General features: G+C 31.9%; 1 protein-coding gene across 1 annotated transcript in view; it reads right to left on the bottom strand.

Moving 5' to 3' along the window:
• Nucleotides 1-7,207: 7,207 nt before the first annotated feature.
• Nucleotides 7,208-24,327, bottom strand: part of LOC124372110 — a 35,543-nt gene continuing 18,423 nt past the window's right edge. The window contains exons 3-4 of the mRNA XM_046830478.1: nucleotides 9,224-9,418; nucleotides 7,208-8,027 (exon numbers count right to left, since the gene is read on the bottom strand). Coding sequence (XP_046686434.1) covers nucleotides 9,340-9,418 — 79 coding nt within the window. The 3' untranslated portion in view covers nucleotides 7,208-8,027; nucleotides 9,224-9,339. The remainder of the gene's footprint in view (nucleotides 8,028-9,223; nucleotides 9,419-24,327) is intronic.

Here is a 24,327-nt window from a genome sequence, read left to right as displayed (position 1 = left end):
AACTTTCTTAAACAAAGAAAATAATTTCTTAAATTATCTTTACAATTGTTTCCGCAGTTCTCTCAACACAAAAGAACAAGCTCTTTAGGATTTTACTCCGACTAAGCGCAATTACAGTAAAGACTTTAGTTGTTTAATGGATTATGATTATTGTAAAAAATTCTTGACTCCAAACTAAAGTTATATAGAGAATTTGGTGAATCACTTTAATTTTATTTTCTCAAGTTGGATCAACATTAACATTTCAAAATAGATACAACATTTTCATACAAGGTATAAATTAAGTCTGTTTTACGAGTTTGCTTGAAAGTTAATATATAGTAACGTCGTTGTTAGCAAGAAATTGTAGTAATCAATTAATAAAGGGTTATTTACATTCTAATTTAATTCCTAAATATGCATTTTAATGGCAAAATATCGGAGTGTAATGTTTATTCCACCGCTCATCTATGTATGAATATTCTATTTAGTGTTAATGGTTGAAACATGAATCATTACGGACAATATGTAATATAACACAAAATTGTTTTATTGCAAAATAAATTTAAATTGTAACGACTCTATACAATTATGAGATGCTGGTGGATGGCTGAAAACTTATTATTCAATTTTATTCATGGATCCAAACCTAGGTCAACTGTAAACACAATCACCAAAATATGTTATTGAATTTTCATGATAATCATCGTCTAACATAGAATAATTAATTGGTTATTAGGACGTGAAAGTATAAAAATGAATATGTAAAATATGCGGAATGCTACGTGTAATTAATTCAGTCGTATTTATTTACATAATATATCACCTTTAATAAAACCGAGTTTTGTAAATTATTTATATGGAAAGTATGTTTTGTTTTAATTTTTATAGAAATGTTCCTTTATCCATAGCAATATTATCCATTTCTATCAAATAATTTATTACTCGACTAAATCTTACTTATACTAAATAATACCACCATCCACTAGATATTGCGCTGTCATGCCGTTCCTAAATGTTTTCATTTCCAATAATACGTAAATTCTTCCAACGGGTTTTAATAAAACTAATTATTAAAAACTTCCAACAAATTTATTTTAAAAAACAAATAATACATTCCATTTCACTATCAACTTTGTGTCCCGGATCAACATTTTATATTCGGAGATCCTGTGACGGGTGATGATGATTCGGGGTAAATATTAATTTTGTTTACAATGAAAACATAGTATGATGGTCTTTGATAATCTAAGAAAGGGTAATGTATAATAAACTAAACTATGAATACAAATCATGGACGTTGTTTGTACATTTGATTGCAAATGTCTGCCCCAATTCGCAACATTTCCAAGGCCAGAAAACGCTCCAACAAACATGGATGTGTCAGTACTTTCTTGTCGTGGTCAACTCAAGCAAGAAGAGTTATGATATAAGAAAATTTAAATGAAAATTCCATAACGAAACCTTCCATCTTAAAATTCTTAAAAAAAGTTTACACCATATAATAGTTTAATGTCTTTTCAAAGAATGATTCGAAAGGATAACACAACATCCGTTATGAAATTAGTTTTCTTTATTCTTATTTTATTATTATATAACATTTAAAACCCCTATAGTTCATATTAGAAGTTTTATCAACTTAAATCTATGCACAAGCAGTGGTCCACGCAGGTTCATTTCCCATCACGTTCAAAAGTTGACTTGAAAGAAGTTAACCTGTAAAGTAATCAAAAGTTAACCTGTACCTCATGTTATGCTAAACACTTGTTGACATCTTCTTGACAGTATTATTGTTATATACTGTTACATAGAAGCCTATAATCAGTAGTATTATTGTATGAATGTATCATTTAAATCAATTGTATTGTTGACATTATAATAAAGTGATTAATCTTTAAAGGTTCTCTTATTTATCGCTATGAAAGACAGATTGACCAACAATCATTTTATAAACAAAAGGAACGTATGTACAAAGCCAAATGGCACAAAGCAAAACCGAGTAATCAACTAAATCAAATTGTTTATTCATTTTTAACAAAATAACATGTTTAAAGTGTTTAACGATGGAAAGAAACATATTTTTTCTGTTTTTTTCTCTTTTTATTGCGCATATGTTTTCTTGTGTACATAGGGCTGACACACAATATGTTTTTTGTTATTTCTAAATGACGCGTGTTACAACACGCCGATATAATTTTATTACTTTAACCTCTATATTAGCTATGTTATCCAACAGATCAGATCGTAGATCTCGAAACCTGTTACTGATTTCTTGTATGTGTGTGTACGGTAAATAGAGAGCTTCAATTTTGAAAAACTTTGGAATGTAAAAGACTAAAGTAATGCTTGCATACTTACATCTTCATTGCTTATCAATACCTCAATGGTGTATTGCTGGATTATATTTGTATCAGGTATCCAACAATAGCCATAACTGAGGTGTATAAAGAAAAAGCCAACACAGTGTTTTAAAAATGTAATTACCAAAGTAGAAATATTTAGGTAAAAAGTATAAGACACTAAAATGTAAATATAATCTTGTTTTATATTTTTTCTACGTGATATATTTATTGGATAACGGACCACCGCTATGAATGCTTGTATGAATTAAATAATATTTTATACAATTCATTCCTTTCGCTAGGTATACTTTATTTAAATTTTCATTAAAATTACTATAATGTTTTACTGTATCTTATTTGTCGATAAGAATAAATATTTTATACTTTTAAAATAGTTACACAGCCCTAAAACAATTTCAAATTATTAAACTAATGTGCAGGATTTAGAACCTTGAAACTGAAGTAAAAGAATCCCCTTGCATTCATATAAATTTATAACCGCACTCAGATTGTACTAAGCATTTTTAACAGTGAATTATATATATATATATATATATATATATATATGTGTGTGTGTGTGTGTGTGTGTGTGTGTGTGTGTGTGTGTGTGTGTGTGTGTGTGTGTGTGTGTGTGTGTGTGTGTGTGTGTGTGTGTGTGTGTGTGTGTGTGTGTGTGTGTGTACATAATATATATATATATAAGAATTTATAAATAAGTAGAGCGATTTATTTTGTTCCTTTAAGTCCACTGAAAAACTTTGTATTATTTAAATTAGTTCATTCCATTGTGCATACTTATATGAGTATATATTTATATTTAGTGTCCATTCCAAATACATTATACGTCCAATGTAATAGTAATAAGTTTGCTATGCTGATAATTATTAACTACGAGATACGAAAAAGTATGTTAAGTTTTGCGCGAGATACATTAATCACCAAATACAATGTGACTATAACCACACAGATTTTGCAACGGTATACTGTAAATATTTACGACACATAAAGAATATTGATCAAAAATAAAAATCATGTTTTAATATTTTTGAACTGTAAATATCGAACGTAGGTAGAGGAACATGTTTATGCGTTTACAACATGAAATTTAATTATTAAGTTTACAAATTATATCAAATGTCCACATGGTAAGCTTAAAAGCCTTTTTATAACAGTATGTTCATTATATATATTTAACGTAACGTAACAGGTATTAACATATATGTGATACACTTTGTAATATATATGTACTTCATATTTTAAATTCATATTGTGATATAAATAATAACTAAAATATTATTATGTTACTAATTAAATTGCTTTTATATAAGTAACTCTTAATCACTAAGTTAAATTGAATAGTAATAATTTAGTAAGTTCATTAAGAATCAAGTTTGGATGCATAAGAACATATTACTAGAACTTTAAAATGTGTCTATCATTAATAATGATCAAAAAGGATAAAAAATGGATAAACAAATAATTCAAACAAATCATAAGTTCAGCATAAAACGAGACCAATAACTGAACAAAGTGTCTAAAAATATTAGTTGAATGAGGTCGATGAAATTAGTAAAAACCTTGGTAGTGCAACACCGTTCTGTTACATGTAAGCCTACGAAAGTTAGTTGAGTTTTCGTAATTTCCCACAACAAACAGTTAACTGCAGTGGTATGCGTCAAAATAACGAAAGTGGCTCTAAACAAGCCGATGTCCACGTTTCATGACGTAAACAAATCCCTAGTGACGATGACGTGTAACTCACAACTGGACACCTCTAAACGCGTTTTGTTTATTTTATTCACGCCAACGTTTAGAATTGTAGTTTTTACAATTTTTTCTCTAACAACAAAACTCATTCTTAAACTTGTTTATAACACATTGTTTATAACACTTGTTTATAACGGTTAAACTTGTTTATAACACATTGTTCTAATCCCCCTAGAGAAAACTGTACATACGTCATCTATTGTTATTTACTAAATTGGATAACACTATTATTGTATATAGCTGATGATCAAATCGTTGTTACGATTAAACAAAAAATACAAGTATCTAAAATTGTGATTTATTCGTTTTGGAACTACAGACGAAAAATATAATGCTCAATATTCCGGTTGTGAGAATTGGTTTTTTTTCTAATCTTATTATTTGTTTATTAATCGCATATTAACAAGTGTATAGGGACTTTCCTAGGACGTACGTTTTGACGAAAAAGAGAGATTGAATTGTCTCTTACTAATTCAAAAGTTAAATCATATACAGTTATAAATACCTTCTTGTACCTAGTTTATTGGAATTGGTAAAATAGTAAAAACAATTATATATAACATAAAATTATATATAAAAGTGTGCATTAAACCGACTTTATTCGATAAATTTAGGAATTGAAGTTTTGATTCCAAGTGATTTGTGTGTGAATTGTCTGATCTCTAATTGGAAACCATTTTTCACATTATTTCAGGCTAAATTCAGAATTTTGAGTTCAGACCGGGGTTCTATGCTTGAAACTTTCATTTTAATATATTTCAAAGACATAACCAGCCAAATTTGTATATTTATTTGTTATGTTTACAATTAATAGTAATTTAAAGTTACTGATTACATTTTCATTTCCAGTAGATTAGAGTCATTGTTAACCCCACATTCCATTTTCATTTCCCCCATACTATTTTTAGATAAAATCTCATAATATTAAATGTTGAATCCGTCACCTTGTACAAAAATTAATAGATTTTTAGTGTATATTTGTAATATATCGTAATAAATACAATCGGTAAAAATAATACTTAGGTATTAAAAAAGGTTTATGTTGCAAGATTATTTCTAACTGTGTATTTTGGTTTATCTGACTTTATAAAATCAAAGGCAATGAAACAGAAATACAATCACGTTATTGTATAAACCCAATATATACAATATTGAGTATATATTGGTGTTGTTTTCATGATATAAACAACAGATGAAAAGCAATATCCATTTTTATCAATGAAACAAAAACATAACTTCTTAACTTGGCAATGAAATCTCCCTGGAGACCGAACTGTAAACCGTATTTTATAGTATCCGAGTCTGACTCCCTCAAACACTCCAAGAGATTCTAACTCACTTGAGAAGTCTCTTTTGAGAATACCGAAAGACACCAGCTGTTTGTACTTACATATGTAATGTGGAAAACGTTGTCTCTATTTCACCAGATATTTAAATTTTCTAAGATAGATAAAAATATAAGTAAAACATTATAAGCTAAGAGTAATTCGTTAAGATTTTTTTAATTATTCAATCCTGGAACAATTTTTCGACTTCAATTTAATATGCCACGAATGTTTATATATCCAACATTGGCTTAACATTTTTAAAGACTGCAGTTCTTTAGCAATATGTCTGATGAACTTACATTTTCCCCTCACAATCTATCAGTAGTATTTCCAGCATTACAAACTTGAGTTTGGTCTATTCATTTCTCAACTGATATTGCCCTCAATATTTTTCCTCTAGAGGCTACGTCCGGATTAAAGCGAACGTCTACTCTATGTTTTAGTGTTTATTTCAATTATCTTCAATTCCATCTTTCTATTCTGTGAACACCTTTTTCACCTTGAGTGTTGTTTATCGAAAATATAAAAATTTTAAACATATTATAATTATATATGTATATGTATATATATGTATATATATATATATATATAATTAAATAATTTATATGATGAATATATATTAAAAATAATAATTTAATTCATCACAATTAATATGTTAGAATAGTAAGGGAATAAAAAATTGTACATCTTACCTAAGTTATTAAAACTGTTCTTTTATACTTTAACATATAGCTGTTTACACTTTAATTCCAATGAATTCAATTATTATTTTTCAATACATTTATCATATAAATTATTTAATTATCAAACTAGGTAGCTACATAATTCTACATTTCAGTATTGATTCCAGTAACTGTTTAATATTCTAAGCCATAAAATACCAAGCTCTGTCCCTGAGAAACAAAAATGAGGAATAACCCAAGAGGACTTATTCTGCCACACAATATACTATTTAGTCAGCGTTATACAATATTATAACACACTTCAACAGCTGCCTGTGAAACCTTCCTGAAAAAACGGATCATTTTTGTACACAATCATACTTAAAACAAACCATCAGTACGTGCCTGATGGCTTAGTAATGATTATATCATTGTCACATAATGCAATAAAAGAATGAAAATTTTAATTTTCAGGAAAGTACTTAGTCAATGTTCCTTTAAATCTGACTCAATCTGTTTCAATAAAATTTAATGTAGGCTATTAAGGCCATAAAAACTAGAAACATATTTTATTATAAAAAATATTGGTTACTGTTTCATTGTAATGCCAACGAATTTAAACAGCGTGTTTGAACATTGTTTTAATCCTCTGCAGACACCTATCACACAGTACTTTATACCGCAAGAAAAAAGGCCCCATAACCTGTATTACCTATATTTAGTATTTTTAATAAGTAGTATTACCAGTATAACCTGTTGTAAAGTATTCAGGTAAGCAGAGTTTTAGGTAGGAGATTTATTGTCTATATTATTTTAAGATGAGAAGTAGTTATTATGTCGCATAAAAATAATCAGTAAATAATTAATTTTCTTACATTTATATAATTAATTATTTTTCAGTTAAGAGAAATGATTCTCCGTAGATACTCAAATGTATTACTGTAATATTCTTTAGATCAACCTTATTTATCATTATTACATTAAGTAATTAAACAAAGAAGAGGCCTAATTTTCATGTCGCCTCTTTATGTTGAAATATCTTGTAAATTAACCAATACACTATGATATTAACTGTGGAGTTTGAACAAAAAGGATATTATATAAGGTTTGACATAAAAGCATACTTGCAGAAAGTACAAAAATATTAATTTATTTCACTCAACAAACATGAGTACTTTGTACATACACTGTCGGAATAACGTGAAGGTACATGTGATCTCTTCTTCACCATAATACTTTTAAAACTATATTATTACAATTCATGAAAAATTTAACAGCTATTAATTACAAACATTTCACTTTTTAGATTGGTAATGTATACTTCTTGTTAATACAACACGTATCACAGTAGCATTAAGGGCTGAAACTAAGCAAATTCTTTACTTATTACGCAATTCACGCCTTAATAATCAAAACAATACCAATTAATTATATTTAAGAATATTTTTTATAAAATTAGTTCACATCTACGTACCTCCAATCTTCAATTAAAAAAACGAAAAACTCAAATAAAATAAGAAAAACTGTACAATATTTTCAATTGAGGTTAAATAAGATATAAAATTAATTCTAATCATTAATGTAAGTAAAATAAAGATTAACCTAAGTATATCATTCATAGCATCGCTGTTTTTACACCTTAAGGCAAATCATACTTTACAGTTTTATTTTACACTATCGTTACAATGTAATCAGTTCCGTAGTACACACATAATACTTAGACTCCCGTGACAAACTATGTAAAATCCATCTCTAAATTACATCTGGTACTAAGTGGTGCCACTACAACATCGTCTACAACTCGAAGTGGTTGTGTCAGTGGTGGGTGTCGCCAAGACGTCCAATGTTAAAGAGCATCTCGTCCCGCCAGCAGAAGTCTCCGAGTGGGTAGGGAAGGCGAATGGAGGGCGTTCTGTCACGAATACCATGTCAGACCAACGCTCCCTCACCTATTAATACACACCTAGTTATTAATTATGCATCCTTGCCCAAAGACAGAGACATAGCAAAGAAACTGAGTCTAGGCAAATATTAATGGAGAATATAAGTAGGTATATGAGCCTTATGAATTTTTTAGGATTGTTTCTTAGCCCTTCGCATATGTACGGCCGAAAGAATCCTTAGTCTTATAGTTATTCTGAACACTTATAAGTACTAAACTACTGAATATTTCGATCTTAGCTCTACTAGTTGGTAAGGGTGTTGTATTTGCCTTTCAATTATAAACTCCGCCATTCACTAGCTCAACATGTTCTAGATAACCGTTTCATGGTACAACAACCTCATTAGTGATAGTAAAGGCTATCTCAGTCGCCTCCTGCTCAAATTCCATGGTACAACAACAATATTAGTGATAGTAAAGACTATCCCAGTCGTCTCCTGCTCAGATTCCACGGTACAACAACAATATTAGAGATATTAAATGCTATCTCAGTCACCTCCTGCTCAGATTCCATGGTACAACAACAATATTAGTGATAGTAAAGACTATCCCAGTCGTCTCCTGCTCAGATTCCACGGTACAACAACAATATTAGAGATATTAAATGCTATCTCAGTCACCTCCTGCTCAGATTCCATGGTACAACAACAATATTAGTGATAGTAAAGACTATCCCAGTCGTCTCCTGCTCAGATTCCATGGTACAACCAACCATATTAGTGATAGTATCTCAGTCGCCTCCTGCTCAGATTCCATGGTACAACAACCATATTAGTGATATTAAAGCTTATCTCAGTCATGCTAGTTTGTTAAAAGGGGGACTGCCTCAGTTTCAGGTTTTTACATTTAAAAGGAGCAGAGGAAGTTTCTCTCTCATGTTTAGGGTTTTACAAACCTCTATGAACAATCACACCCGTTCCAACAATGCGTAACCCGTAGCAAACTATAACTTTGATAATATAAATGTGTCATTATTTTAACCCAATATCTCGATAGTTTTGATAAGTTTTGAGCTGCTCCAAGACGTCCTTTAGGTTCTGTATGTGTAACATCAATTTATGCTGTACCCATATAGCTTCTACAAGGCTTTCAAAAACCAGTGGTAACAATAACAATATCAAATCGAACGATAGTCTCAAAATCTACATTTTTATAACCTACTATAATTTATATTATATATGTTTATTCCTATCAGACTGGTACCTGTCCGTGTCCAAGGTACACTGTACTGCCCGCTCCATCGTCTGCCCCCGGACCAGGTGAAGTTGCCGACGTGGAACCCGTCGCTTGTACGGCTCCCACTCGGCATTTTCCCTTCGTCAGTGAGCGGCTATCACGTCCGGGGCAGTGCGGCGCACTGTGGCGTAGCCCACTGGCATTTGCGGCGCTTCTGAACACCTGTAACACACAGTTCATTTCCCTTCGTCAATGAGCGGCTATTACGTCAGGGGCCATATATATACTAGCCCATAATAGGCAATTTTAATAATTTTTTCAGTATAATAAAAAAATACTAGGTTCCTCAGAACCTACCTGGTTCTCTGCTAGGTTCCTCAAAGCAAAGATACCATTGGCAACTTTGGAACATTGCCCGTCGACATGATCACTCCAAGTCAGCCCTCTATCGAGGTGCATTCCTAGGAAGCAGTAGAATTGACTTCCTCTATAAGAGAATCGTTCACTATGACCACTGGTAAATTTTCATTGTCTTGCTGTCCTAAGTTGAAATTAATGATGTTTGTTTTTTAATTGTGTATTGCAAGGTTTTTTTTCTTCAAATAATTAAATGCATGAATTAATTTCCATGTAGGTTTCTATTTCCAAGTCATTTTTGACTTAAATCTTATACGGAGAGTCGTGTCATCTGCGTATTGAACAAGATGTCCACTTTTAATAGTAATGTTCAAATTGTTAGCGTAAATCAAAAAGAGAACGGGGCCAATAACGCATCGCTGAGGGACCCCACTGTCCATTTTTATTTTAGGTGAGATTGAGTTTCCAATTTGGACACACTGATATCTGCCTTCAAGGAAAGACTTGATCCACATTAGTGGCAGTCCCCTAATACCGCAATGTTCAAACTCACACGCAGTGTAGCATAATGCACGCAGTCGAAGTCCTTGGACAGATCCAAGAAGACACTGAGTGAGTACTTTCGTCTATCAAAGCCCTCAGCTATCAGGTCCACAAGCTTGTTTATTGCATCAATTGTGGAAACATTTTTTCCGAAGCCAAACTGGCTAGGTGAAAAAAAAAAAAAAAAAAAAATATATATATATATATATATATATATATATATATATATATATATATATATTATGTTATTAACTCCACTTATAGGGTTATCTATTTATATTAATGTAATGAAAATAACTAAAACCCTTTAAATTAAAACTTTTTATTACATACACGTGTTTCGGTTTTTAACCATCTTCAGTGTACATTAACCTCTAAATAAATAAATAAATAATAAACAATGAGATATACACATGTGGACCTTTTAAACATATGTTAAATTTAAATGACACAGTTGTAATTTTCTTATTAGTAATCTGTATTTAATATTTTAATTTTTTCAAAAATTGGATTTGTCTTATTTTTCAGATTACTATTTAAAATGTTATGAGGATCTTTATTATAATTTAGATAAATGTGTAATTCTTCTTTTGTGTTTAACTTCTCTCCTTTCCTTTCGATATCTAAAATTTCCATGTTCTTTTCAATATTTGTGTAGTTATGGTCAGTCTCCAATAGGTGTTCAGCAAAATTTGATTTTATTGTAGACATGTTATTTGTTTTTAAAGCTTGTATGTGTTCTTTAAACCTTTTATTAAAATTTCTTCCAGTTTGCCCAATATAATAGCTTTCACAGTCACTACAGTTAATTTTGTATACTCCAGATTGTTTGTATAATTCCTGTTTGTCATCATTTTGGTTGACTTTGTTTTCAATAAGTTTAAATGTATTATTTCTTGTTTGGTGACTGATGGAGAATTTTGAATTTTGAAAGGTTTTTCGAACAGCTTTGTTTAATTTAGTGTTGAATGGTACACATATATATTTTTGAATTTCTGTAGTATTATGATTAGGTAGTATTTTGTTGGTTTTATTAATTTTTCTTGTTTTCTTCTTAATCATTTTGTCTACAATTTGGGGTTGATATCCATTTTTGACAGCTAGGTATTTTATTATTTTTATTTCTTTATTTTTATTTTCATCACTCATTGGTATATTTAACATTCTGTTTACCATTGAGTGAAATGCTGCTAATTTGTATTTCCAAGGATGGTTAGAGGATGATGGTATTAGAAGATCTGTTTGGGTTGTTTTTCTATAAATTTCAAATGAGTGCTTTCCATTAAGATTAGAAATACTTATATCAAGGAAGTTAATTTTGACTTTTTGGATTTCTTTAGAAAACTTAATTGTTGGTGATATAGAATTGAGAAATGTTAAAAAGTGTTCTGCCTGGTTCTCATCTCCATTGAAAAGACATAATATATCATCCACATATCTAAACCAATAAATTATTTTGTCTTTAAATGGATTAGTGTCACTCATTATTTTGTTCTTTTCTAAATGTTGCATATATATATTTGCAAGAAGGCCTGAAAGAGGAGATCCCATTGCCAACCCATCTTCTTGTTTGTAAAAGTCCTTATTGTATTGAAAATAATTTTGATTAACAGTTGCTTTTGTCAATGATAAGATATCGTCAATTTCATTTATATCTAGTTTACTGTATTTTATTAGATTATCTTTTAGGATTTGAATTGTTTCTTGTTTTGGAATGTTTGAGTACATATTGTTAACATCAAAAGAAATGAAGAAAGAGTTTAATGGAATTTGAATATCTTGAATTTGATTTGCCAGATTACTTGAATTTGATATACTGTAATTATTTTCAAAATGTATGTGGGTTTTTTATTTTGTTATTTAAAAATTTTTACATACCTTGTAAGTAGGAGAGTTACGAAAGTTTACTACTGGTCTAATTGGAATATCTGGTTTATGTGTCTTAGGTTGACCTTTTAGAGTAGGAGCTTTTGGATTTGTCATTTTGAGTTGGTATTGTTCTGTTTTTGATAAACTTTTGCATTTACTTATTGTGGCATTTATAATTTTTGTGTATTCTTGAGTTGGATCCTTTTTTAAATTTTTAATTTTGTTGCTGTCAATGAATGTTTCAACTTTTTCTTGATATGTTTGACTGTCGATAACTACTACAGTATTCCCTTTGTCAGCCTTTGATATTATACAATTATTTTCTTTTAGTTTTCTTGATATGGATGTTACTAACTTCATATCATTGTTTGACGTTTTTATTGATTTGGGATTTTGTACTTTTAAATTACTTTTGTTTAGTTCATGGATAAGATTGTATCGGAAAGGTTCTTGGAGTTCTGTGTCTGTTTTCTTTATGGCTGTTTCTAAATTGATTAGATCATCTTTGATTGTTTGAATTTTATGGTCCAGATTAATATTATATTTGAGTGATTTGTCCAATAGGGCCAACTCCTCAGCATTAAATTGGATAGATGATAAGTTTTTTATTCTTGGGTAGAAATCTTCATTATCATCAAATGTATAGTTTTTTGAATTATTTTCTTCCTGTGAGTTAATCAATTTATTAATCTTATTAAGATGGACCTGTTTTTTCTTTAAAATAATAGGTTTGATCCATTGCTGTGTATTAATATTAATTTCTTCAATGGTCTCTTGGTGAAATGTTAATTTGATTTCTGTTCTAATATCTTCAATTGATCTGACTATTATGTTCATTTTTGCATATAAACTGTTAATTTCTTCTTTTATCCATATTATTTTCCCTCTTTTTAATGCTTTTAGCGCAGCTCTTGATGTAGATTTAGTTTTTAATTGAACATAATTTGGAATAATATTTTCACTCAGGCATAACTTATTAAACTGTATATCTTCTCTTACCTTTGCCAACTTAAGTGAGAGGTATTTGTATTTGTGGACAATGGATTGGTTGTTAGTCATATTTGTTATGTTATTAACTCCACTTATAGGGTTATCTATTTATATTAATGTAATGAAAATAACTAAAACCCTTTAAATTAAAACTTTTTATTACATACACGTGTTTCGGTTTTTAACCATCTTCAGTGTACATTAACCTCTAAATAAATAAATAAATAATAAACAATGAGATATACACATGTAGACCTTTTAAACATATGTTAAATTTAAATGACACAGTTGTAATTTTCTTATTAGTAATCTGTATTTAATATTTTAATTTTTTCAAAAATTGGATTTGTCTTATTTTTCAGATTACTATTTAAAATGTTATGAGGATCTTTATTATAATTTAGATAAATGTGTAATTCTTCTTTTGTGTTTAACTTCTCTCCTTTCCTTTCGATATCTAAAATTTCCATGTTCTTTTCAATATTTGTGTAGTTATGGTCAGTCTCCAATAGGTGTTCAGCAAAATTTGATTTTATTGTAGACATGTTATTTGTTTTTAAAGCTTGTATGTGTTCTTTAAACCTTTTATTAAAATTTCTTCCAGTTTGCCCAATATAATAGCTTTCACAGTCACTACAGTTAATTTTGTATACTCCAGATTGTTTGTATAATTCCTGTTTGTCATCATTTTGGTTGACTTTGTTTTCAATAAGTTTAAATGTATTATTTCTTGTTTGGTGACTGATGGAGAATTTTGAATTTTGAAAGGTTTTTCGAACAGCTTTGTTTAATTTAGTGTTGAATGGTACACATATATATTTTTGAATTTCTGTAGTATTATGATTAGGTAGTATTTTGTTGGTTTTATTAATTTTTCTTGTTTTCTTCTTAATCATTTTGTCTACAATTTGGGGTTGATATCCATTTTTGACAGCTAGGTATTTTATTATTTTTATTTCTTTATTTTTATTTTCATCACTCATTGGTATATTTAACATTCTGTTTACCATTGAGTGAAATGCTGCTAATTTGTATTTCCAAGGATGGTTAGAGGATGATGGTATTAGAAGATCTGTTTGGGTTGTTTTTCTATAAATTTCAAATGAGTGCTTTCCATTAAGATTAGAAATACTTATATCAAGGAAGTTAATTTTGACTTTTTGGATTTCTTTAGAAAACTTAATTGTTGGTGATATAGAATTGAGAAATGTTAAAAAGTGTTCTGCCTGGTTCTCATCTCCATTGAAAAGACATAATATATCATCCACATATCTAAACCAATAAATTATTTTGTCTTTAAATGGATTAGTGTCACTCATTATTTTGTTCTTTTCTAAATGTTGCATATATATATTATGCATCATCCTCTAACCATCCTTGGAAATACAAATTAGCAGCATTTCACTCAATGGTAAACAGAATGTTAAATATACCAATGAGTGATGAAAATAAAAATAAAGAAATAAAAATAATAAAATACCTAGCTGTCAAAAATGGATATCAACCCCAAATTGTAGACAAAATGATTAAGAAGAAAACAAGAAAAATTAATAAAACCAACAAAATACTACCTAATCATAATACTACAGAAATTCAAAAATATATATGTGTACCATTCAACACTAAATTAAACAAAGCTGTTCGAAAAACCTTTCAAAATTCAAAATTCTCCATCAGTCACCAAACAAGAAATAATACATTTAAACTTATTGAAAACAAAGTCAACCAAAATGATGACAAACAGGAATTATACAAACAATCTGGAGTATACAAAATTAACTGTAGTGACTGTGAAAGCTATTATATTGGGCAAACTGGAAGAAATTTTAATAAAAGGTTTAAAGAACACATACAAGCTTTAAAAACAAATAACATGTCTACAATAAAATCAAATTTTGCTGAACACCTATTGGAGACTGACCATAACTACACAAATATTGAAAAGAACATGGAAATTTTAGATATCGAAAGGAAAGGAGAGAAGTTAAACACAAAAGAAGAATTACACATTTATCTAAATTATAATAAAGATCCTCATAACATTTTAAATAGTAATCTGAAAAATAAGACAAATCCAATTTTTGAAAAAATTAAAATATTAAATACAGATTACTAATAAGAAAATTACAACTGTGTCATTTAAATTTAACATATGTTTAAAAGGTCCACATGTGTATATCTCATTGTTTATTATTTATTTATTTATTTAGAGGTTAATGTACACTGAAGATGGTTAAAAACCGAAACACGTGTATGTAATAAAAAGTTTTAATTTAAAGGGTTTTAGTTATTTTCATTACATTAATATAAATAGATAACCCTATAAGTGGAGTTAATAACATAACAAATATGACTAACAACCAATCCATTGTCCACAAATACAAATACCTCTCACTTAAGTTGGCAAAGGTAAGAGAAGATATACAGTTTAATAAGTTATGCCTGAGTGAAAATATTATTCCAAATTATGTTCAATTAAAAACTAAATCTACATCAAGAGCTGCGCTAAAAGCATTAAAAAGAGGGAAAATAATATGGATAAAAGAAGAAATTAACAGTTTATATGCAAAAATGAACATAATAGTCAGATCAATTGAAGATATTAGAACAGAAATCAAATTAACATTTCACCAAGAGACCATTGAAGAAATTAATATTAATACACAGCAATGGATCAAACCTATTATTTTAAAGAAAAAACAGGTCCATCTTAATAAGATTAATAAATTGATTAACTCACAGGAAGAAAATAATTCAAAAAACTATACATTTGATGATAATGAAGATTTCTACCCAAGAATAAAAAACTTATCATCTATCCAATTTAATGCTGAGGAGTTGGCCCTATTGGACAAATCACTCAAATATAATATTAATCTGGACCATAAAATTCAAACAATCAAAGATGATCTAATCAATTTAGAAACAGCCATAAAGAAAACAGACACAGAACTCCAAGAACCTTTCCGATACAATCTTATCCATGAACTAAACAAAAGTAATTTAAAAGTACAAAATCCCAAATCAATAAAAACGTCAAACAATGATATGAAGTTAGTAACATCCATATCAAGAAAACTAAAAGAAAATAATTGTATAATATCAAAGGCTGACAAAGGGAATACTGTAGTAGTTATCGACAGTCAAACATATCAAGAAAAAGTTGAAACATTCATTGACAGCAACAAAATTTAAAATTTAAAAAAGGATCCAACTCAAGAATACACAAAAATTATAAATGCCACAATAAGTAAATGCAAAAGTTTATCAAAAGCAGAACAATACCAACTCAAAATGACAAATCCAAAAGCTCCTACTCTAAAAAGGTCAACCTAAGACACATAAACCAGATATTCCAATTAGACCAGTAGTAAACTTTCGTAACTCTCCTACTTACAAGGTATGTAAATTTTTAAATAACAAAATAAAAACCCACATACATTTTGAAAATAATTACAGTATATCAAATTCAAGTAATCTGGCAAATCAAATTCAAGATATTCAAATTCCATTAAACTCTTTCTTCATTTCTTTTGATGTTAACAATATGTACTCAAACATTCCAAAACAAGAAACAATTCAAATCCTAAAAGATAATCTAATAAAATACAGTAAACTAGATATAAATGAAATTGACGATATCTTATCATTGACAAAAGCAACTGTTAATCAAAATTATTTTCAATACAATAAGGACTTTTACAAACAAGAAGATGGGTTGGCAATGGGATCTCCTCTTTCAGGCCTTCTTGCAAATATATATATGCAACATTTAGAAAAGAACAAAATAATGAGTGACACTAATCCATTTAAAGACAAAATAATTTATTGGTTTAGATATGTGGATGATATATTATGTCTTTTTAATGGAGATGAGAACCAGGCAGAACACTTTTTAACATTTCTCAATTCTATATCACCAACAATTAAGTTTTCTAAAGAAATCCAAAAAGTCAAAATTAACTTCCTTGATATAAGTATTTCTAATCTTAATGGAAAGCACTCATTTGAAATTTATAGAAAAACAACCCAAACAGATCTTCTAATACCATCATCCTCTAACCATCCTTGGAAATACAAATTAGCAGCATTTCACTCAATGGTAAACAGAATGTTAAATATACCAATGAGTGATGAAAATAAAAATAAAGAAATAAAAATAATAAAATACCTAGCTGTCAAAAATGGATATCAACCCCAAATTGTAGACAAAATGATTAAGAAGAAAACAAGAAAAATTAATAAAACCAACAAAATACTACCTAATCATAATACTACAGAAATTCAAAAATATATATGTGTACCATTCAACACTAAATTAAACAAAGCTGTTCGAAAAACCTTTCAAAATTCAAAATTCTCCATCAGTCACCAAACAAGAAATAATACATTTAAACTTATTGAAAACAAAGTCAACCAAAATGATGACAAACAGGAATTATACAAACAATCTGGAGTATACAAAATTAACTGTAGTGACTGTGAAAGCTATTATATTGGGCAAACTGGAAGAAATTTTAATAAAAGGTTTAAAGAACACATACAAGCTTTAAAAACAAATAACATGTCTACAATAAAATCAAATTTTGCTGAACACCTATTGGAGACTGACCATAACTACACAAATATTGAAAAGAACATGGAAATTTTTAGATATCGAAAGGAAAGGAGAGAAGTTAAACACAAAAGAAGAATTACACATTTATCTAAATTATAATAAAGATCCTCATAACATTTTAAATAGTAATCTGAAAAATAAGACAAATCCAATTTTTGAAAAAATTAAAATATTAAATACAGATTACTAATAAGAAAATTACAACTGTGTCATTTAAATTTAACATATGTTTAAAAGGTCCACATGTGTATATCTCATTGTTTATTATTTATTTATTTATTTAGAGGTTAATGTACACTGAAGATGGTTAAAAACCGAAACACGTGTATGTAATAAAAAGTTTTAATTTAAAGGGTTTTAGTTATTTTTCATTACATTAATATATATATATATATATATATATATATATATATATATATATAATATATATATATATATATATATATATCTAATATATATACAACCGCATGTGTAACTGACTGACTGACTGACTCACGTATACTAATTCTAACCTACTTCCAGATGAGTTAGAGACTTGAAATTTGGTACACAGATAGCTTTCCACGTGTAACCACCAGGAAAATCCCGAAAAGTGAGAATTTTTCATTTTCAACCCCTCAAAAAAATTCCCAAAAAATCGCGCATTCTTCACCCCTGCAGGCATTTTTTGTAAGCCCGATAGCGGGCGAACCGTTGGAGCTAGCTCGGATCTGACGGAAAATTCATGGTCAGGAATGAAGTGAACTACAAAAAAGGTCTAATGACTTTTTGCTCTATCTTCCATGGTTAAGCGACAAAACGCTCGAACATTTGAAATTCCAGAGATTTTTTCGATAAAAATAATGTTTCAAGCCCGATAGCGGCCGAACCGTTGGTCGTAGCTCAAATCTGATTGACTCATCAAATTAGCAAATTGCGCGATCTACAGAAAAGGTCCAGTAATCTTTTGCCCTATCTCGATTGGTTTGGCCGAAAAACGTGATTATGTACAATTTTGTTGTAACTTTTACGCGAAACTTTTGTTTTTGGGGTCGATAGCGGCGAAACCATTGGTCGGAGGTCAAAATAAGACTAACGTTTTATTTAGGAAATAAGATGACCTACAAAAAAGGTCCAGTGACTTTTTACTATATTTCCCTTAGTTTGACCGCAAAACGCGATTAAGTGAAAATATTGGACATTTTCGCCTAAAAATTTACATTCCGGGCTTGATAGCGGCTAAACGGTTGGTCGTAACTCAAAACAAATTTTCAACGGGATTTAGGAAATCACGTGATCTACAGAAAAGGTTCAGTGACTTCGGGAGTTGGCTGAGCGTTAGCTAAGCGTCAATAGTAGATAGGGACAGAGGAATATTTATTATGTTCACAGACACAATACCCTCTAAAAAAGGCCCAAGTGTGTCATTAACCCCCGGTAATATTAACCCCCCCCCCCGGGGATTTCCTGGTATGACCTGATAACCTCCTGTACATTCAACCCCCTGATGTGTTAATCCCCCTGGTAACATTAAACCCCCCCAGGGAATTTCCTGCCATGACCTCATGTCCGAATTTTACCAGTCACCAAATCTCTTAACCCCCCCCCCCTGGGAAGATCCTGGTATGACCAGATAACCCCCTGGAGACTTATCCCCCGGTAACGTTAACCCCCCCTGGGAATTTGTTCATATGACCAGACAATATCCTGACGAAATTAAACCCCCTCTTGTCTTAACCTCCTTAACATTAATCACCCACCCAGGGAATTTCTCGCCTTGACTAGATAGTCTCCTGGTGATATTAAACCCCCTGTTCGACTTAAAATACTGCCTTGAGGTCGGTTTTTATTATGTTTATACTAAACAATTCGAGATAGCTGACCCGTGCAGACTTTTCTCCCGAGCTCATTTCTGGCTAAACCATAGGTCGTAGATCAGATCTGAGGGCACAATCGAAGACAAAATTAAATTTCCAACAAGAAAGGTCCAGTCACTTTTTGTCGTATCTCTAACGGTTTAACCGCAAAATGCCCTCAAAGTCAAAAGTTTTTACGAATCCGGAAAAAAATCTATGAAAAAGGTCAATTTTTAAATCCCTTGTCATTTACTTAATGTCCGGACTTAACCAGTCACCGAATTCCGCTTATCCCCGAATTTGCAAGCGTTTACTTTGGGGGCCTGGGGGCGTAGCCCCCAGCGAGCCGAAGGCGAGTCTAATATATATACAACCGCATGTGTAACTGACTGACTGACTGACTCACTCACTCACGTATACTAATTCTAACCTACTTCCAGATGAGTTAGAGACTTGAAATTTGGTACACAGATAGCTTTCCACGTGTAACCACCAGGAAAATCCCGAAAAGTGAGAATTTTTCATTTTCAACCCCTCAAAAAAATTCCCAAAAAATCGCGCATTCTTCACCCCTGCAGGCATTTTTTGTAAGCCCGATAGCGGGCGAACCGTTGGAGCTAGCTCGGATCTGACGGAAAATTCATGGTCAGGAATGAAGTGAACTACAAAAAAGGTCTAATGACTTTTTGCTCTATCTTCCATGGTTAAGCGACAAAACGCTCGAACATTTGAAATTCCAGAGATTTTTTCGATAAAATAATGTTTCAAGCCCGATAGCGGCCGAACCGTTGGTCGTAGCTCAAATCTGATTGACCCATCAAATTAGCAAATTGCGCGATCTACAGAAAAGGTCCAGTAATCTTTTGCCCTATCTCGATTGGTTTGGCCGAAAAACGTGATTATGTACAATTTTGTTGTAACTTTTACGCGAAACTTTTGTTTTTGGGGTCGATAGCGGCGAAACCATTGGTCGGAGGTCAAAATAAGACTAACGTTTTATTTAGGAAATAAGATGACCTACAAAAAAGGTCCAGTGACTTTTTACTATATTTCCCTTAGTTTGACCGCAAAACGCGATTAAGTGAAAATATTGGACATTTTCGCCTAAAAATTTACATTCCGGGCTTGATAGCGGCTAAACGGTTGGTCGTAACTCAAAACAAATTTTAAACGGGATTTAGGAAATCACGTGATCTACAGAAAAGGTTTCAGTGACTTCGGGAGTTGGCTGAGCGTTAGCTAAGCGTCAATAGTAGATAGGGACAGAGGAATATTTATTATGTTCACAGACACAATACCCTCTAAAAAAGGCTCAAGTGTGTCATTAACCCCCGGTAATATTAACCCCCCCCCCCGGGGATTTCCTGGTATGACCTGATAACCTCCTGTACATTCAACCCCCTGATGTGTTAACCCCCCTGGTAACATTAAACCCCCCCAGGGAATTTCCTGCCATGACCTCATGTCCGAATTTTACCAGTCACCAAATCTCTTAACCCCCCCCCCCCTGGGAAGATCCTGGTATGACCAGATAACCCCCTGGAGACTTATCCCCCGGTAACGTTAACCCCCCCTGGGAATTTGTTCATATGACCAGACAATATCCTGACGAAATTAAACCCCCTCTTGTCTTAACCTCCTTAACATTAATCACCCACCCAGGGAATTTCTCGCCTTGACTAGATAGTCTCCTGGTGATATTAAACCCCCTGTTCGACTTAAAATACTGCCTTGAGGTCGGTTTTTATTATGTTTATACTAAACAATTCAAGATAGCTGACCCGTGCAGACTTTTCTCCCGAGCTCATTTCTGGCTAAACCATAGGTCGTAGATCAGATCTGAGGGCACAATCGAAAGACAAAATTAAATTTCCAACAAGAAAGGTCCAGTCACTTTTTGACGTATCTCTAACGGTTTAACCGCAAAATGCCCTCAAAGTCAAAAGTTTTTACGAATCCGGAAAAAAATCTATGAAAAAGGTCAATTTTTAAATCCCTTGTCATTTACTTAATGTCCGGACTTAACCAGTCACCGAATTCCGCTTATCCCCGAATTTGCAAGCGTTTACTTTGGGGGCCTGGGGGCGTAGCCCCCAGCGAGCCGAAGGCGAGTCCCATATATATACAGCCGCATGTGTAACTCACTCACTGACTCACTGATAGGGTATACAAATTCTAACCCACTTCTAGAAGTGCTGGAAACACCAAATTTTGCACACACCTAGCTGGATTCTTCAAACCACCAGGAAAAGTCTGAAAACCAGAATTTTGTAATTTTGAACCCCTCAAAAAAATTCGCGAAGTGACCCCTTTTTGCCCTTGCAGGCTTTTCTTTGAAGCCTGATAGCGGGCGAAACCGTTGGAGCTAGCTTCAATCTGACGAAAAATTCATAATCAGGAATAAAATGAACTACAAAAAAGGTCCAGTGACTTTTTGCTCTATCTCAATTGGTTTGGCCGCAAAACGCGATTACATTAAAATATTTTGAAATTTTCGCCTAAAAATTTACCTTTCGGGCTCGATAGCGGCTAAACGGTTGGTCGTAGCTCAAAAGAAATTTTCAATGGGATTTAGTAAATTGCGTGATCTACAAAAAAGGTCATGTAACTTTTTGCCCTAACCTCAATGGTTTGGCTGTATAACGCGTTTTAAAGTTTTGATTTTCTAAGTTTTACGTGAGATTTTGTTTTCTGGGTCTTATTGCGGCCAAAATCCTAATTATAGCACAGAATAAAAATATGATTTTATTACTAATGAACGCGATCTACAAAAAAGGTCCAGTTATTTTTTACTCTATCTTGCATGGTTTAGCCGCAAACCGTGATTATGTTGAAAATTTCACTTAAAAACTTGTCTTCCGGGCTCAATATTGGCCGAACCGTTGGTCCTAGCTTAAATGTAAAACTTTTTATAACTAGCTATTGATAAAATCTACAAAAAAGGTCCAGCAGCTTTCTATCGTTTATCTTTCCGTAAGCCTGATAAATGCTCTAAATGACAAATTCTTCGTCGTTACTTTTTTAGGTGTTTTAAATTTTTCAACTATAATTAGTGCGATTCATGCTGGTTCCAGATTGACCTTGTATTACTACGTTACCGAGTGACTAAAACCCCCCTCCACGTCGGTAGTTGGCTGAGCGTTAGTGAAGCTTCAATAGTAGATAGGGACAGAGTGTTTTTTTATTATGTTCACAGACACAACACCCTCAAAAAATAGGCCGAACTGTGTAATTAACCCCCGGTAACACCCCCCCCCAGGGAATTTCCTGGCATGACCTCATGTCTGAATTTTACCACTCACCATATCTCTTAACCCCCTTGGGAAGTTCCTGGTATAACCAGATAACCCCCTGATGTCTTAACCCCTGGTAACGTTAAACCCCCCAGGGAATTTCCTGGCACGACCTCATGTCCGAATTTTACCAATCACCAAATTGCTCTTATCCCCGAATTAGCAAGCGTACATCATGGGGTCTGGGGGCGTAGCCCCCAGCGAGCCGAAGGCGAGTCTAAATACTTATACAGCCGCATGTGAAACTGACTCACTGATATATAGATACAATTCTAACATAGTTCTAGAAGTGCTGGAAACTTGAAATTTGGCACGCAGGTACCTTTCACAATATGACCCGGAGGAAAAGTCTGAAAACCGGACTTTTTTACTTCTAAACCCCTCAAAAAAATTCCCGAAAAATCGCGCATTCTTTACCCCTGCAGGCATTTCTTGTAAGCCCGCTAGCGGGCGAACCGTTTGAGCTAGCTCGGATCTGACGTAAAATTCATGATCAGGAATGAAGTGAACTACAAAAAAGGTCCAGTGACTTTTTGCTCTATCTTTCATGGTTAAGCGACAAAACGCGGGAACATTTGACATTCCAGAGATTTTTTCGCTAAAATGGATGTTTCGAGCCAGATAGTGGCCGTACCGTAGGTCGTAACTCAAATCTGATTGACCCATCAAATTAGCAAATTGCGCGATCTACAGAAAAGGTTCAGTGACTTTTTGCCCTATCTCCATTGGTGTGGCCGAAAAACGTGATTATGTGCAATTTTTTTGTAACTTTCACGTGAAAACTTTGTTTTTGGAGTCGATAGCGGCGAAAACATTGGTCGGAGGTCAAAATAAAACAAAGGTTGGATTTAGGAAATAATATTATCTACAATAAAGGTCAAGTGACTTTTTACTATATCTCCATTAGTTTGACCGCAAAACACGATTAAGTGAAAATATTTTGAAATTTTCGCCTACAAATTTACATTCCGGGCTTGATAGCTGGTCGTAGGTAAAACCAATTTTCAATGGAATTTAAAAAACAGCGCGATCAACAATAAAGGTCTTGTGACATTTTGCCCTATCCCCAATGGTTTTGGCCGCATTACGCGTTTTAAAGTATCGATTTTACAAGTTTTACGTGAGATATTGTTTTCTGGGCTCTATTGCAGACAAAACCTTAGGTTTAGGCCAAATTAAAATTTTGATTTTAATACAAAATAATGCGATCTACAAAAAAGGTCTAGTGGTCTGTTACCCTATCTTCCATGGTTTAGTCGTCGTAAAAACGTGATTATGTTGAAAATTTCACCTAAAAACTTACCTTCCGGGCTCGATTATGGCCGAACCGTTGGCCCTAGCTTAAATGTAAAATTTTTTGTAACTAGCTATTGATAGGATCTACAAATAAGGTTCAGCAGCTTTATATCGTTTATCTTTCCGTAAGCCTGGTAAATGCTCTAAAAGGCAAATTCTTTGTCGTCAATTTTAGGGGTTTTAAATCTTGCAACTATAATTAGTGCGATTCATGCTGGTTCCAGATTGACCTTGTATTAATACGTTAATGAGTGACTAAAACCCCCCTCCACATCGGGAGTTGGCTGAGCGTTAGTGAAGCTTCAAAAGTAGATAGGGACAGAGTTTTTT

Source organism: Homalodisca vitripennis, unplaced genomic scaffold (assembly GCF_021130785.1).
Source record: "Homalodisca vitripennis isolate AUS2020 unplaced genomic scaffold, UT_GWSS_2.1 ScUCBcl_2543;HRSCAF=7423, whole genome shotgun sequence".
Lineage (NCBI taxonomy): Eukaryota > Metazoa > Arthropoda > Insecta > Hemiptera > Cicadellidae > Homalodisca > Homalodisca vitripennis.
The sequence above is the reverse complement of the archived record's forward strand: the minus strand, read 5'-3'. Positions and strand labels throughout refer to the sequence as shown.